The sequence below is a fragment of the Pipistrellus hanaki genome (genome assembly GCF_964339955.1).
Source record: "Pipistrellus hanaki genome assembly, chromosome: 1".
Classification (NCBI taxonomy): Eukaryota; Metazoa; Chordata; class Mammalia; order Chiroptera; family Vespertilionidae; genus Pipistrellus; species Pipistrellus hanaki.
In genome coordinates, this window is record NC_140503.1 from 86,419,150 (window position 1) to 86,431,999 (window position 12,850).

The 12,850-nt window shown below is 39.0% G+C and overlaps 1 protein-coding gene across 8 annotated transcripts in view; it reads left to right on the forward strand.

Annotated features, from left to right (window-relative positions):
* BEND7 (BEN domain containing 7) overlaps window positions 1–12,850 on the forward strand; it is an 82,453-nt gene that overhangs the window by 36,190 nt on the left and 33,413 nt on the right. For 7 of the 8 annotated variants that reach the window (XM_084876197.1, XM_084876193.1, XM_084876194.1 and 4 more), the window contains one exon: window positions 8,127–8,352. In XM_084876197.1, the coding sequence (XP_084732323.1) occupies window positions 8,127–8,352 (226 nt within the window). Of the gene's footprint in view, window positions 1–8,126; window positions 8,353–9,130; window positions 11,491–12,850 lie in introns of those variants that run through there. The other variant, XM_084876198.1, reaches the window with a different exon arrangement.

Below are 12,850 nucleotides of genomic sequence, written 5' to 3' on the forward strand. Positions count from 1 at the left end.
GAAAACATAAGAGACATTTAGGAGGTACCCGACTAGGAAGTAACCCCCAATTTCTGTCTTGGAAAACTGGGCTGCTTACATGCTTACTAGATGGTCCTGACTTCTTTAATTGAGATAGGAAAAGAAAGCAGCAGCGGCCTTCAGCTCCGGATGGAAAGTAAAAGTTTGGAGGGCAGGAGAAAGATTAGAGCTAGAAGCAATGAAATATGACACATAAAACCTATGCTATGTTACCTTTTTAAGTGTAAAATATTCTGTACATTTTTAAAATTAATAATGTATTTTTTTTATGCTGTGACTTTTAGAGAGACCCAAATATAAATTTGTATCTCTATGCACAAACACAAACCTAAGCACACATGTGGGGCCATAGATGGTTGCAGGTAGAACATTGATAATGATTTCCTGTGTTCAAAGGCAGAAAAAACAGTGAGCTCTAATCACAGCCAACTGCAGTGTCAATGCCTCAGTCTTGGGAACAGGAAATGATGTAGAGTATGTGGGAAAATCCTATTGCTGTGCCTTGCGTATAAAAGGTACTTAGCAAAGGTTACTTAGTCTACATGTGATGAAACACCTGCATTTGCATTAAGCACAATATCTATCTATATAAAAGGCTAATATGCAAAGTGTCCTCTTGGGAGTTTGACTGGGAGCCAAGAGTTTGATCACTTGCTCTGACGTACGCTGACTACCAGGGGTTGACGCTGAATGAAGGAAGGCCCCGGCCGGCCGGCAGCTGGCAGCCAGCAGTCGGGAAAGTAAGGCCCCAGCCAGCAGCTGGAAAGCCCTGGTTAGCCCTGATTGCCAGTCAGACCTAGGGACCCGACCTGTGCACGAATTTCATGCACTGGGCCTTAGTATAAAATAAGCACATGACACTTTGGGTCTAGGACTTGGCTTTAATTTAGAACCTCCCCTCAGTTTAACTCCCATTTTCTCCTCTTTCCTTGTTACTGCCCTCTCCCCAGTCCCCAAGGCACCAGTATAATTTCAACAGTCTTTCCTTCTGGAACTTTCTATATTGGTTTGTAATATTTGTTTACGATCCTTTGCTAAATAATTTCTCACATTTCTTCCTTACTCTGAGGCATGATTATTATAGACAAGGACACCGTGTCATAAAAGACTTAAAGCACAAGTTCACATATCCAGAAGAGTGGAGCTGGTTCTCAAACCCAGGTCTGCAGTGAGCCCTTATCTGAGTGAGGCTCAGGCACCTGCCCTAGCGCATTTCTTATACATACCTAACATTTAGTAGCTGTTCATGGGATGACTGCTACACGAAGGGGAACTGGAAGGTTAGACTACAACTGTGTATTCTCTTTACTTAGGGGTTTCTGGGTAGGAGAATGGTTAAGGGTACAGGCTCTGAGATCAGGCTACCTGGGCTAGAAGCTCAGCTGTGTGACCCTGAGCAAGCACAGCTACCCTCACCTTCCTCAGCTTTCCCTCCATAAAATGGGCATAGTGATAGTGCTGGCCTCACAGAGCTGGCCTGTTGGAAGAATTAAATGAAGTAATCTATGTAAAATTTTTTGAATAGTACCTGGTAAATTTCAAGCTCCCAGTAAATACTGATTATTTTTAAACTTTAGTAGTCCTAGCTAAGTATCTTTAGAGGGATGAGTATAAATATTTGTTAAGTAAATTTATGTTTACATATAAATGAACAAATATACATGAACAAATTGTGTTTTTTTAAATGAGTGGCCAGAAATGTTTCTCTTTGGGGGCAGGATTATGTGACCCAAATTAATTAGCTCATTAAACAAAATTGAAATCTAAATTACACCAACACAAAAGCAGAAACCCCAAACCAAACTTTAGATTTAAGTATAATATTTAATTCTTTTTTGACATATGTAGTACAACCCAATAATCTAGTGGTATTCAGACAAGACAGTTGTGAATTTTTTACAGTTCCTTTTTTGTCTTGCTTAGTTGGATATATTGGTTTGTGTTTTTTAGGGCAGATGTACATGGCTTAGGTTTGTTCCATTGTTGTTGCTTCTTGTTTGGCTTGGTATTTTGGCTTTGGTGAAACACTAGAATCAGTTTTTTTAAAATATTTTTAAATGTTTTTTTAAAACATAAAAAACACTTTTCTATTTTTGTAATAACAATGAATATTTTTCAGTAAATCCTAAATTACACAAAAGTTATCAGAGGATAAATCTAAAGACATTATTAATTTAAGATATTTTTGTTAGTGTTTCTTTTACGTCATTATTAAATAATTTAAAATGCATTGGTGCTTTCAATAGAAGTGACTTCTGAATTTAGAATCCGTTTTCTTCTTCTTAGCACAATAAATAAAGCAATTCACTGGGAACTAGTAAAGTAAATCAACCAGGCAAGCCGTTTTTAAATTTATTCATTGACACATTGAATTAAAGCAATATATGCTTGTTAGTGTAAGTTCCAGCCAAGACTGCCTGGGTTCAAATCCTTATCTCATTACTTATTAGTTGGGTAATTTTTATGTTACCTAATGTCTCCAAACTTTAGTTTTTGCATCTGAAAGTTGGGGATAATAATAGTAGCCACTTTATAGGCTGAGAGTTAAGTTAGGAAACCCATGGAATGTGTGTTACTAGGGCCTAGAATATAGTAAGTAACAAATAGTAAGCCAGTCTAAAACTTGCCTAGCTGGCCTGCCAAGTATGCAAACTCTTATGTCTATTAAAAATCTGGGGCTAGTGCCCACTCTGAATATTTATACATTTATTTTTACTCTTTTAACCTGTGATCACATATAGCTTTTTACATGTCTTACTAAAATTTGGTATTGATAATCCTACCTAATAAAGGGGGAATATGCTAATTGACCATCACACCCTCACAAAGATGGCGGCACCCACAGCCAATAAGGGAATGTGCTAATTGACTGTCACACCTACAAAGATGGTGGTGCCCACAGCCACTAAATGGTGGTGTCCAGTCCCCTCAGCCCTGCTGGGGCGGCAGGCACGCAGCAAACCTGGGCCTGCTCCCAGGCACGTCCAGCCACTCTGTGTGCCTGCCTCCCGAGTCCCCCACCCCCCTCAGCTCCCTAGCCTCCCAGGGCCGGCCTGAGGCACAGGCAAGCCTCTGATGTCGGCTGCCCAGCCACCCAGGGCCACATGAGGCTCAGGTATCCAGGGCCAGCCTAGGCTTGCACTGCTGGCAGTGGCAGCAGCAGAAGTGTGATGGGGGCATTGCCCTCCCCTGATCGCTGGGTTGCCTCCCACCCTTGAGGGCTCCTGGACTGTGAAAGGGAACAGGCCAGGCTGAGGGACCCACCTCCAGTGCATGAATTTTCATGCATTGGGCCTCTAGTACCTTATATAAAAAGCCTGTATCAGAAATGTTCCCTCTGTGATTAACTTGTATCATTTCTTTCAAATTATTTTACATATTTTTCTTTAGATTATACAGGGAAGTCACATGATATTCTCAGAGGGCCTTAAGGAAGAAAAAAATTAATTTATCTGGTCAGAGGATCTCTTATCCACCGTGGGTTTTGACCCAAACTACAGTTGCCAACCCCCCACATAGTAAAACATCCACATGTAACTCTTGACTTCCCCAGAATTTAACTACACAGTTGTTTCTCAGTACCTGAGGGGAACCGGTTCCAGGACCCCCTGTGGATACCAAAACCCACAGATGCTCAAGTCCCCTATGTAAATGGCAGAGAACAATACATGTGATAAGCTCTTCGCATCCTAGATCAAAAACAGTACAGGGATTTATGGGGAGAAAATCCATGTGTAAGTTGACCCGCACAGTTTCAAACCCTGATATTCCAGGGTCAATTTACTTCTAAGCAGAGGGAGACCATAACTGAAATGGAAAGAGAAACAAGATAATTGATGTTCACAAACCTGGGCCCAGGAGCATTTTCAAGAGTCCTTATGACTACATGCCGTTTTCCTCCAGAACTTCACTCAGTGTCAGATGGAATGCCACTGGATAAGGAAAATTCAACATGTGATACGTTACTGTGCTGAGTAGCTGAGGTACATGGGATGCATGAAAATCCAAATTTATAGTGGGAATTCAGACTCTTAGCTCTTAAAATAATGACTGTAAGTGCTATAAATTATGCCCCACACTTTGGATGTCACCATTCAAAGATCTTAAGTACTCAATAGAATATATTGAAACATATTACTTCTGTAATGAATAGAGTCTGAAAATTGGTGTGCTAACTATCTGTCTTCATGGGAGTATCAAATAGTGATTCTGTCCAAGGAAGTCTAGTTTTTAAAAGGATATTCACTTGGAATGCTGGTTTCTGCCATAGCCATGATTAGTAAGCAGAGAGATCTCACTTAAACTAGAGACAATAAACAAAAAAGAGATTCAGAGATACAATTAAAGAGTTTAGCCTGTTTTTAAATATATATACAAAGATGTGGGTCATTAGATAGTAGTAATGTTATATTTATAAAATGGAGAAAATAAAAAGGTTTCATGTGAAAATTTAAGATTATCTTTTCCTCATTATCTCAGAAAGTGAAGCTATTTTTAAGAAATTGGTTTGCATTGTGTTGCATCGTAGATATAATGTTAGTGTTCATTCACCACCAGCTAAGAAATATGCATAAGAGAAAGCACCTGAAAAGCAGGAAGGGGGCAGAGATTTGTGGCTTTTGCTCTGTCTGCTGCTGGAGCTGCCTCAACTAACAAAACTGACTCCCTTATACAGGGTGCATATTGGGGCGAGTTCGTGTTCCTTGATCTGGAAAGAATGCTGCAAAAATACTTTTCTGGCAGTGGAAAGTGGAACAGGAAGCATTAACAACTTCTGTTTGGGGATAGTGTCTCAGAAATCGGAATACTAGTGCCGAATCCGGTTTGGCTCAGTGGATAGAGCGTCGGCCAGTGGACTGAAAGGCCCAGGTTCCATTCCTGTCAAGGGCATGTATTTTGGTTGCGGGCACAACCCCAGTAGGGGGTGTGCAAGAGGCAGCTGATCGATGCTTCTCTCTCATCGGTGTTTCTAACTCTCTATCCCTCTCTCTTCCTCTCTGTAAAAAAATCAATATATATATTTTTTTTTAAAAGAAAGAAAAGAAAAATCTTGTGGGGAAAAAAAAAGAGAAAAAGAAATCAGAATATTATTATGATCTCACAGGGAGTCTCTTGGCTCCACATAAACTTCCTGGTATTTAGATTTAGGACTCACAGCAGATGGCAGAATCAGCAACCGCATCTCTGCCCCCTAAATCCCATATGCAGGGCCTGATGAAATGCTTCCTGTCCCCTCCTATACTCCTTCACTCCTCGCCAGTCAAATGCTGCCTAATGCCTGTACCTCTCTCATACGTAGCATTTACCACTTTCTACTTTGCAGGTTGGTATTTGTGTATGTGACTCATCTGCTGAGTGCGACCTTAAAACTCTCCCTGTGTTAGGAGTGCAAACTCCTTACACACGAAGCGTGCTCAATAAATAGATACTGACTCAGGCAGGTCCGTGTTCTCTGAGTCAGTGCAGGTACTGTTAGGAAAAGACTGGGATACTGAACCACGACTCAGACTTTCAAACCCACTTCTTCATTTGCACAGGGATAAAAAATTGCTAAATACTAGTCACGTTGAATGAATTTCTACATAGCTTTTTGCGTGTCCTAACAAATATCTGTCAGGCCCTCACTGGAGGGTTGGCAGTCCGAATACAGAAGAGTGCACAGTCTGATGAGAAACACAAACTCCCAGCCAGATGGGTGCAGTGTGGAAAGGGCCATAAACATAGCTCGCAGGAAATACTGTAAGTGCGCGGAGAAGGGCGTGGCTGGCTCCGCCTGGTGGCTAGGGAACCAGGCCCTGCAAGGTCCATCGCAGGGGAGGTTCTGGGAGTCCCAGCGGTCAGGTGGCTGAGTGTTCAGAGCTTGTGTGATGGTTTCAGAGTCACGGGAATGAGAGAGGTCGGCATCTTTCCATTCCCTCTTGCAAATGTAAGAGCGTCTGTTTCTCCCTAGACCCTCAAATAGTTGGGAGTAGCTATTTCTACAAAGTAGGCAGGGATTCTTTTTTTCCCCCCATGGCTTTCAGATGATACAGAAGCACTTAGCAAAAACTGCAATCACTTCATTTAAAATTTGCAGCTGTTTATGAACAAAACTTGTTCTGAGATTATGTTCGTAAAATTCTCTCAACCCTAATATTTCTACGTAAATCATTTGACAAATATGCACCACGTGCCTGGGGTGTGCCAGCTTCTGCTCTAGGAGTCTGAGTCCAGCCCCAGCTCCCATCTGCCTCCTCTTCGACCTTTACCAGGAGCAAGGTGCAAAAGTCGGGAAACCGTCTGACAGCACTGTTTTCATAGTGATATTTACCAAGCACTCAGAAACCAAACGTTGAATGGCAGAGTGAAGCTGAGAAATGAGATGTCTTTCTGGACGACGCAGTCGGGAATTCCATTTGGGAGGGGCGGAGCCCAAACTCCTTCCCACATCATCTGAATAATTTAAGGCCTTCTCTGCTCCCTCTTTACTCTGACCATAGTGTGCAGGCCTTTTGAAAAGCAATAGGACAAACAAAAATAACAATTCCAATTTTTCTCTCCAGGAGAAGAAATAATTCCAAATCCTCATGTTTCTAATATGACTTAGAAAAATCTAAAGTAGTGCCAGGTTTGCAAAGTAATAAATATGGTAACTGAGAATAAGCTTTTCTAATACATCTTACTTGAGATTTCCTCTGACCTTTTTTTTTTAAATGAAAGTTTACCAGTTGCATTTCTTCAGATTAAAGTATTATTATTTTCAAGTCATGTTATGACCAACAGATTATGACTAATGAGTTTTTATCCACTGGACAAGAATTTATTGAGTGCTTACTTATGTGCCAAGCCATACGGATACAAAGTCGGAGCTCCAGGCATCAGGAAGGACCACAGTCTAATAAATAATTTTAATACAGTGTAATAAATACAGTTATGAAAGCATGTCAGACAATTAGCGGTGACAAAGAACACACAGCCCCTCAAATAGTTGGGAAGGAAGGAGTTAGGAAAGGTTTTGAAAAAGAATGTTTCCATATTATTGACATCTTAGAATAAAAAAAACTGATAATGCAGAATGTTTCTAGGAGACTTGCAAAAACTGATTATAGTAATAGGGACTTGTGAATCAGTTTTTGTTAAAGCATTCCAATTGTCCTATATAATAAAACCCTAATATGCAAATAAAAAATAAATAAATAAATGATGTGAATGGGTGTGAAGATGAAAGGCGAATTGTAAAGATTCAGGCCGTGGTGGCAGAGAATGTGTTCTTAGACTCCACTGCATATGCTCAGACACTAAGTTGAAAGGCACCATGTAGATTTTCTGGTCCAGTGTCCCAGTCACGAAATCCCTGACAGTGTGACTGATGCATTCGTTTTCCATTGGTGCTCTGGGTACAGCTGTACACTTCTTCCAGAACTAGGGGTCGGGTAGATTTAAACTGCCTGGGGCACCTGTCTATTATTTATGTTTATTTCATATATTAGTTTACATGAGTTTTCATTGGAGAGAAATAACACAGTTCTGTTACTAAAAACTATTGGCCTAGTACAAAGAGCATGGGACATGTGGGAGAGTCTCTTATTGGTGCCCTTAGCAAATAGAATTCAGTTGTTTCATGTAGGAGAAAGTGATCTGTCAGCTGTAAGGCACTAAATATATTTAAATTATTTTTAAGTCATTTGGGCCTGAGTTCCTTCATCTGAAAAATGAGGGTGTTTCACCCAGAAGTCTCAAGTCCCCTGTAGCTCTAGACTTATGTGATTTGTGGTTACCCAGCTTTCCCTTAGCTAAATCTAAAGACAAGAATGCTTTTTCAGTGTATCCCTTCCACCGCTTTTGACAAGACATAACATTGGAATTAAAGCATCTTGTTTCAGTGTATCCCTTCCACCGCTTTTGACAAGACATAACATTGGAATTAAAGCATCTTGTTTTGTGAATTATGACTAGTAATTGTTTTTTGTAAATTGCAAATACACACAAAGCTGAGATGAGACTGTGTGGTTCATAGGCTGTGGACATTGTAATGGCTAGTACGTAATGTTTGTTTGTTGCACATATGCCCAAAGTCACATGCTTCAAATCTTGCTTTTAATAAAATATTTATGTTCTTTTGGTAGCCAGAAGTGCAACTTGCTGAAGGCTTTGATGTGTTTATGCCTAAATCTCAGCTGGACTCTATATTGTCAAACTACACTCGCTCAGGAAGCCTTCTCTTTAGAAAACTGGTGTGTGCGTTTTTTGATGACAAGACTTTGGCTAACTCCTTACCCAATGGGAAGAGGAAAAGAGGACTCAATGACAACCGGAAAGGACTAGACCAAAATATTGTGGGTGCAATAAAAGGTTGGTCTGCATCATTTCATTTTATGGGTTCTTTGTTGAGCTTTGTTTCATTCCATAAAGATGCAGCTGAATGAGTAGAGGTTCATTTAATAGGCCGTTGGCATGGTTTTTGAGTGTGAGCTCCGTAGCTCCCTACTCTAAATACCACAAGAATTTGGTAATGTTCTAGTGATGTTCATCTGTTAAAATAACAATTTAAGAACTAGTGTAATCTGCTGCAGAACTAAAAATTTAAAAAAAGTTGATTCTTAATCGATTTTTAAAATGAAGATATTTTTTCTCTCAGTAATTTCTAACTAAGAACTTCATCAAATTTTACCTTAAATTTTTAATTGTAAATAAGAATAAAGCTATGATGTATTTTTGAAAATAAAGTAAAACTGTTGTCTCTAAAGGTCAGAAGTTGCTTTTAGAAGGTCATTGCTTCCAAAGACATTTTAAATATAAACGAGCCCTCTATGAAACCAAACCCTGTGCATCTCTACACACTCCTGGTCTCCTCTGCTCTCCTGGCTTTGTGACATGGAGTCATGCAGGTACATGCAAAGAAGACCATGAATGTCTTCCCTTCAGCCCCTGTGAACGTGTGTCTGAATTCCACCGCATTACAATAGCCATTCCAGTGCATGTATGAGGATATATAAATATATATAAACGTACTCATTTATATCCAGACCCAGATCCTAGACCTATTTCTTAATTTTAAAATGTTCTTTCTTAGGGCTCTGATAGATGTTATTTTAGGAAATAGAAGTATATGTGTTATTTTTTTTAAAAGGAATGTAAATGAATTCTCAACTATAAATACAACTACCATGAACATGGAATTGTACATCAGGCCTTAATGATGACTGGAATCACTGCCTCAGGTCCTGCATTTTTGGCTTGTGGCCTGGGACGGAATGCAGAGCCCTTTCCTCCCCACCCTGGACCCGTTATTCTGCAAAAGGAGCAAAGTAATTTAATAGTCCTGAAGGGAACTTGGAAACCCACAATGAACCTCACAAAGTAATACGATTTTTAAATGGAGTCAGCAAGTTCCAGACACCTTTTGTTATGGCCGGAAGGACATAAGCCTCATTAACAGAAAATTTTTCATTCTCCAACAGAATTTTTTTCACTTAGAAGCGATAGTTGAGTCGTCTTAAGTAAGAAAAACTATAGAGATATCACAATCGGTGTCATTTCTGAAAAGAATGATTTGGCCTGAAGTGACACTAACAAGATTGCAAGCTTTGGGAATGGTCAGTGGTGAGCAGGACTTGGGGGTGAAGATGTGATGTGGCTATGGGAGACAGGAAAGTCAAGGCTGGTGCTGCTTTTCATTGCTGAAGCTTTGAAACACTGAAATGGAGCCAGGATTTGTTTAATTTTCTTTTTGGGGGGACAGTGTACTAAGATTATAAAACTGTTTGGAAATTGGGGAAACATAAATGACCATGTTCCAATTTAACAATAGAAGAGTTACCCTAATAATAGGTGGTGATGAAATATATCATTACTAATAGACTAATATGGGTTTATACTGCTGTTTTCAAGCTAACTGGACATCACACAGTAGTTTAAAAATGTGTATTATAAACAGAAATAGAGAAGATGCCTTAATTTTCTTCACAGCCCTACTCTTTAGCTAGAAATAAATGTGGCAATGAGGTTTCTGCTCCCTTTGCATAATAAAAGTTATTCAAATCAATGAACTTAAAGTTTCTATACCCTTCTTATGTTATTGAATTAAATTTGCATTAAAAATTATTTTAAAAGAACAAAATAACTATGAAATAGGCAGAAATCTAGCCATAAGCCACCAACAACCTAAGTCAACAAATATATATTCGTTTGTTTTCTTGCAGTGATTATTCATAGACCTTTTTTTTGTTTTTTCCTGATTACAAAAATAATACATTTGTAAAAATTCCAAACCATAAAAAAAGGTATGGAAAGCTGAAAGGCTCCATAATTTCACCCTGCAGAGGTTACTGTGTACTTTTCCTACAATCTTTACTTAAAGTATGGATGCGCTATAGTTTGTCTTTCTTAATAAGAACATTCTCTTTGTACTTACTGGTCAGCTAGCATTCTCACCTGATTGATTCTGATTATTTCTTGTATCTTGAGGACAAGCTTTGTCTTAAATATTTTTTATTACTTGTTGCACTTTACTGAGCTTTGTACAGAGTAGGATTTCTGAAAATACACATCAGGTGAGTGGATAGAAAGGATTTTATTTTTCATCTTGACTTTAGCCTAAATTTATTGACCTATTGGGTCTAGCACTCACCATGAATCCTTTTGTCTTCTCACAACTCATTTGTAATGATCAACATCAAAACATTGTTATGAATTTCTACTGGGTAATAAATTGTCATGAAAGAAAAAAAAATAGAAACCAAAATTGAATATAAATTTTAATACATTTCTCTTAATTCCCTAATACTTTTTTCCTTTGTATATTATACTTTATAAGTTTATTAACCTACATATTGTAATATAAAGTGATTTTGGAAATAGCTATTAATTGAAGATCTTTTAGAATAATTATATTCCATTTTTCTTGCTAATAGTAAAGAGAAAAAGAAAAATTTATTTCCCTAACCCAGGTCTTTTGGACCTGAGCAAACTGGGAAAGTGGTAAAATCATTTCTTTCTACATAATAGTGACAAGGCTACTTGTGTTACTACTGTAGACTTTGAAAAAATTTTGCAAATATTAAATATTCAGTCTTCCTTTCTCTGTCTTTTGAGATAATGCACCAATACTATATTAATGTGAAACATTCTACAACATAGGAATATACAAAGACTGGTAGATTTTATAAAATCTGAGGAATAAAAATAACAGTAGAGCCTGGGTTTTCTTTCAAAGGGATTAGGTTGGCTAAGACAGCAATGGGAAAAGAAGTGAATGGAAACTTCTAAAATGCTTATAAATAGGAACAGAAATGGACTGAAAAAGAAAAGAATTTATTGTGTAATAAATATAGAGCTCTCTGTAGTGATAATTAATATTCCCCATGACAGTATCTTAAAAATAAAATAGAATCCTCTTTGTAGAGATCACACTTGTCACATAGTCTCATCTGTTTTATGGTGGCTTACAGATATTGGTAATTAATTAAAAATTCATTTATAGGTATGACCCAAGGATCCTTAATGAGTAGTACACCTGAACTCTTTGAGTTCAACTGGGAAGAAGCAGCGTATGCTCTTATTAAGTGGAGTCTGAGGTCTTGGTGCTGAGGATAGTTTAGCATCTTTGATTTAATTTGGAGACTGTTTTACAGCCAGACAACAGAGGGGAATTAGTGCCCTGTTATGCTCTACTCACTTCATGCTATACCTGCTGAAGACCATCTGATTCTTGATATCATTTACCAGGAGACCATGAGTTAGAGCCACCTAAATAGTGATGGAATCATTGGATCTCTGAATGCTCTGCAGAAAATATAGTTACCACAAAGCCATTTTTAGAACGTGGGTTATGATTTCTCATAGACATTAGCTGAGAAAGTTTTATTAGTATCAAACTACATTAGATTCTTAAATCCTCTTACATTCCAAGGAAATTACATATGCTTGTCAAGTTAAAGAACTGGTCAGCTGCTCTTTATTTTACTCCAGGCAACACACACCCGCTATACACATGGCTGTTCTCCTGGGGAGTGGTCAGTATGATGGTCTGCCAAGGCACACACCAGGCATCAGAGCAGCCCTGGGAGGGAGCACTCCTTAGATGATGTACTCCAAAACTGACTGTGCTTCTGACAAGATTCAAGGCCCGATGTACAAAACTTGTGCGTGGATAGGGTCCCTAGGCCTGGCTGGCGATCAGGGCCCATCTGGGGCTGCCAGAGGGGCAATCTGGGGACAGCACCAGCCCACTTGCTGGCTAGCCCCGCCCCCCGATCGCCCCGCAGCCATCAGTCGCCTCCCTCTGTGGAGCAGGGCAATCTGGGGGTAGGGGGACCCACTGGCATCCACCTTGGCTGGCCTGAGGCCTGTGGGCTGGGGGCAGCTCCTGCATTGAACATCTTCCCCCTGGTGGTCAGAGTGCTTCATAGCGACTAGTTGTTTAGTTGATTTGCATATTAGGGTTTTATTATATAGGATTATTATTATATAGGATTAAAAAGTACTGGCTACAGTTTACTTCCCCCTCCGTAGGCTCTGCTTAACTGACCACCAAAACTTCTAATTTCATTTCAGCATCTCTCAAGACTTATAGAGCCCCTATTTATCACTTGAGAAAACCTTTCTTTTTTATTTTTACTGCTTATCGTTGTTCATTTCCTTGGATTTAATTTTTTAAAAAAAGTGAGTAGCTTTTTAATATTTTAATCTCACATAGACCTAAATTAATTTGGTTGGGGTATAATTTACATCTCACTTGTTACTTCTTGATAGTAACTTCTAGGTTTTCTCAGAACTCTCTGTGAGAACTAGGCTGAAATATCAGCTTGCATTTGAATATCCTTACAATGTTGATTTTATTTTCACTTAC